Raw genomic sequence first — 2,647 nt, forward strand, 5'->3', positions numbered from 1 at the left:
TGAAAAGATGAATTCTAATGGTTTGTAAATAAATGGAACAAACTGGAAGATTTCTGGCAAGCAAAATATAAAGGAAATAAATACATACAGCAGGCTTTGATCTATTTGTGTGATCTAAGGTTAAAACAAGAAAACAAAACCAAATTAATATAAATGTTCCAGAATGGGAACAATGACAATTTAAAGGAATAACTGTAGTTGAAGAATGTTGGTACTTTCAATGTATGTATGATGTAATTATACACATTGAAAAGTTCAGAAACTACACATTTAAAGCAGATTGTTTTATACAGCAATGCTACCTTAGTTAAAGTGTATAATTTAGTTGAAGTGAATTCATGTTGCCATTTAAAAATAATTAAATGGTGACCAGAGTGATAGTACAGCAGGAAGGGTAATTGCCTTGTTTGGGGATGACCCAGGTTCATTTTCCAACATTCAGAATGGTCCTTTTATAACCTCCAGTAGTAATTTTCCAAGTGCAGAGCCAGGAGTAGAACCTGAGCATAGCCATATGTAGTTCAAAACAAAATAAATAAAGAAGGATTCCTATATTGCCAGCCAGGGCCTTCTTCTCCACACCATTGAAGACTTCTGGAGAATGATCTGGGAATGGAAATCCTGTTCTATCGTTATGCTAACGGAACTGGAAGAGAGAGGCCAGGAGAAGTGTGCTCAGTACTGGCCTTCTGATGGCCTGGTGTCCTATGGAGACATCACAGTGGAGCTGAAGAAGGAAGAGGAATGTGAGAGCTACACTGTCAGAGACCTCCTGGTCACCAACACCAGGGAGAACAAGAGCCGGCAGATTCGACAGTTCCACTTCCATGGCTGGCCTGAAGTGGGCATCCCCAGTGACGGAAAGGGCATGATTAGCATCATTGCGGCGGTGCAGAAGCAGCAACAGCAGTCAGGAAACCACCCCATCACTGTGCACTGCAGCGCCGGAGCAGGACGGACGGGGACCTTCTGTGCTCTGAGCAGTGTCCTGGAACGGGTTAAAGCAGAGGGGATTTTGGATGTCTTCCAAACAGTCAAGAGCCTACGGCTGCAGAGGCCACACATGGTCCAGACACTGAACAGTACGAATTCTGCTACAAAATGGTGCAGGAGTATATTGACACATTCTCAGATTATGCCAACTTCAAGTAAGAGGCGATGAGGCCCCATGGACAGAATTGCCTTTAATATTTTGTAATATTCTGTTTTGTTAATATACTCAAATTGTGTATATATCTTATAACTGTTTTAGAAATTGGTACATAGGCCTCTATTACCTATTAGGTGGAGATTTTTTATGTAAATGTGTTAGCACTGATAGTCCTTTTTCCAATGTTTTATTGGGGAATTAAATAGTGTGATGTTTGGATTGATATCGTGCACTCCTCGGCCTGGAAATGGGGCTGTTTCTTTTCCTGAAGAAGAAACAAAGCCTATTCCAGGAAGCTCATCTTCAACGAAGTGAAAAAAGCACAAAGTTCTCAGAGCTCTTGAGGAATTTGGTTGTCCCCTTGGCCCCACCTCCCTCAAATCATGTTCCTTATTTGCTCTGTAAATAACCCATCACCCTCACGCCTCCACCACCCACACGGGGATTAAAAGGACCAGAGCGGTATCTCTGGCACCACACTAGGGATTATCAGGAAATAAAAGCTTTGACTCCCTGAGGAAAAAAAAAATTTTTTTTTGCCATTGAGAGTGTCGTCATTTTTTGCTGCCTATATATAATGGATCAGATATATAAGTAACTACTATAATTAAGCTATTAGTATGAAATGAGGTAGGATAAGAAGAATTTTATAATTCCATAATTAGGCCTCAGATTTTAAGTAATCTATTTTTATGACATAAACTTATAAAGAGTAGATGGTACCCCCACAAACACCATGCTCTTGAAACTTTTGCCAGAACTAACCTAAACAGCTAGAAATGACTTAAATTGTGTACTTCCTTCTTATTTATATCTATTTATATTTATACTTTCTTTTTATTTATATCTCAGCAGGTTAATCTCAAGTTTGTCCAAAAGTCAGGTCTTCTGAAAGGCTGTCTTGTCTACCTCAAGTCAGCTCAATTTGATTGCTTCTTTTTAGAAACATAGGGTGGGAGGATTTATTTATTTATTTTTCATTTATTTACTATTCAAGAATATCTCCTGCTGAGGCATCTAGAGGAAAATATCTTATGACTAGTTTCCCAGAAAATTCTTTCTGTGTGTTGTCCACACAGATGAGCCTTCTGTAATACACTAATTACATTCAGAATTTTTACAAACAAATGTGGAATTTACACAGAATGACAAAAAAAATTCTTTGCTTTTCACTGAGATTTCCACTAGTATTTTTCTGTTCTGGTAAGTAATGGATCTTTGTTTTCATTTGACATTTTCTCTCAGAAGTTGTCCACTTAGTATTTTCTATATCCTCATCTCTTTATAAACCAAAATATTTTGTTGTCTAAGCATTCTATTTAAAGTTTTACTAGGATGATTGACAATTTTCAAGTTTTTTTGTCTAGAGTCAGAATTCATAGAAAAAAATTTCTTTTAATTTTTAATAACATCATAATTTACAAAGTTGTTTATAATAGATGTTTTAGGGTTACAGTGTTTCAACAATAATCTCAACAGCGTTGCCACATCCCTCTG

General features: G+C 37.4%; 1 protein-coding gene across 1 annotated transcript; it reads left to right on the forward strand.

The window, feature by feature from the left end:
• The first annotated feature begins 545 nt into the window (after nt 1-545).
• LOC126025719 (receptor-type tyrosine-protein phosphatase alpha-like) lies at nt 546-1,679 on the forward strand. Its single transcript, XM_049785513.1, is given in 2 exon segments — nt 546-1,073; nt 1,076-1,679. Coding segments are annotated over 2 exon segments (549 nt in total). The 5' UTR covers nt 546-601; the 3' UTR covers nt 1,153-1,679.
• Nucleotides 1,680-2,647: the final 968 nt, after the last annotated feature.

Source organism: Suncus etruscus, chromosome 13 (genome assembly GCF_024139225.1).
Source record: "Suncus etruscus isolate mSunEtr1 chromosome 13, mSunEtr1.pri.cur, whole genome shotgun sequence".
Lineage (NCBI taxonomy): Eukaryota > Metazoa > Chordata > Mammalia > Eulipotyphla > Soricidae > Suncus > Suncus etruscus.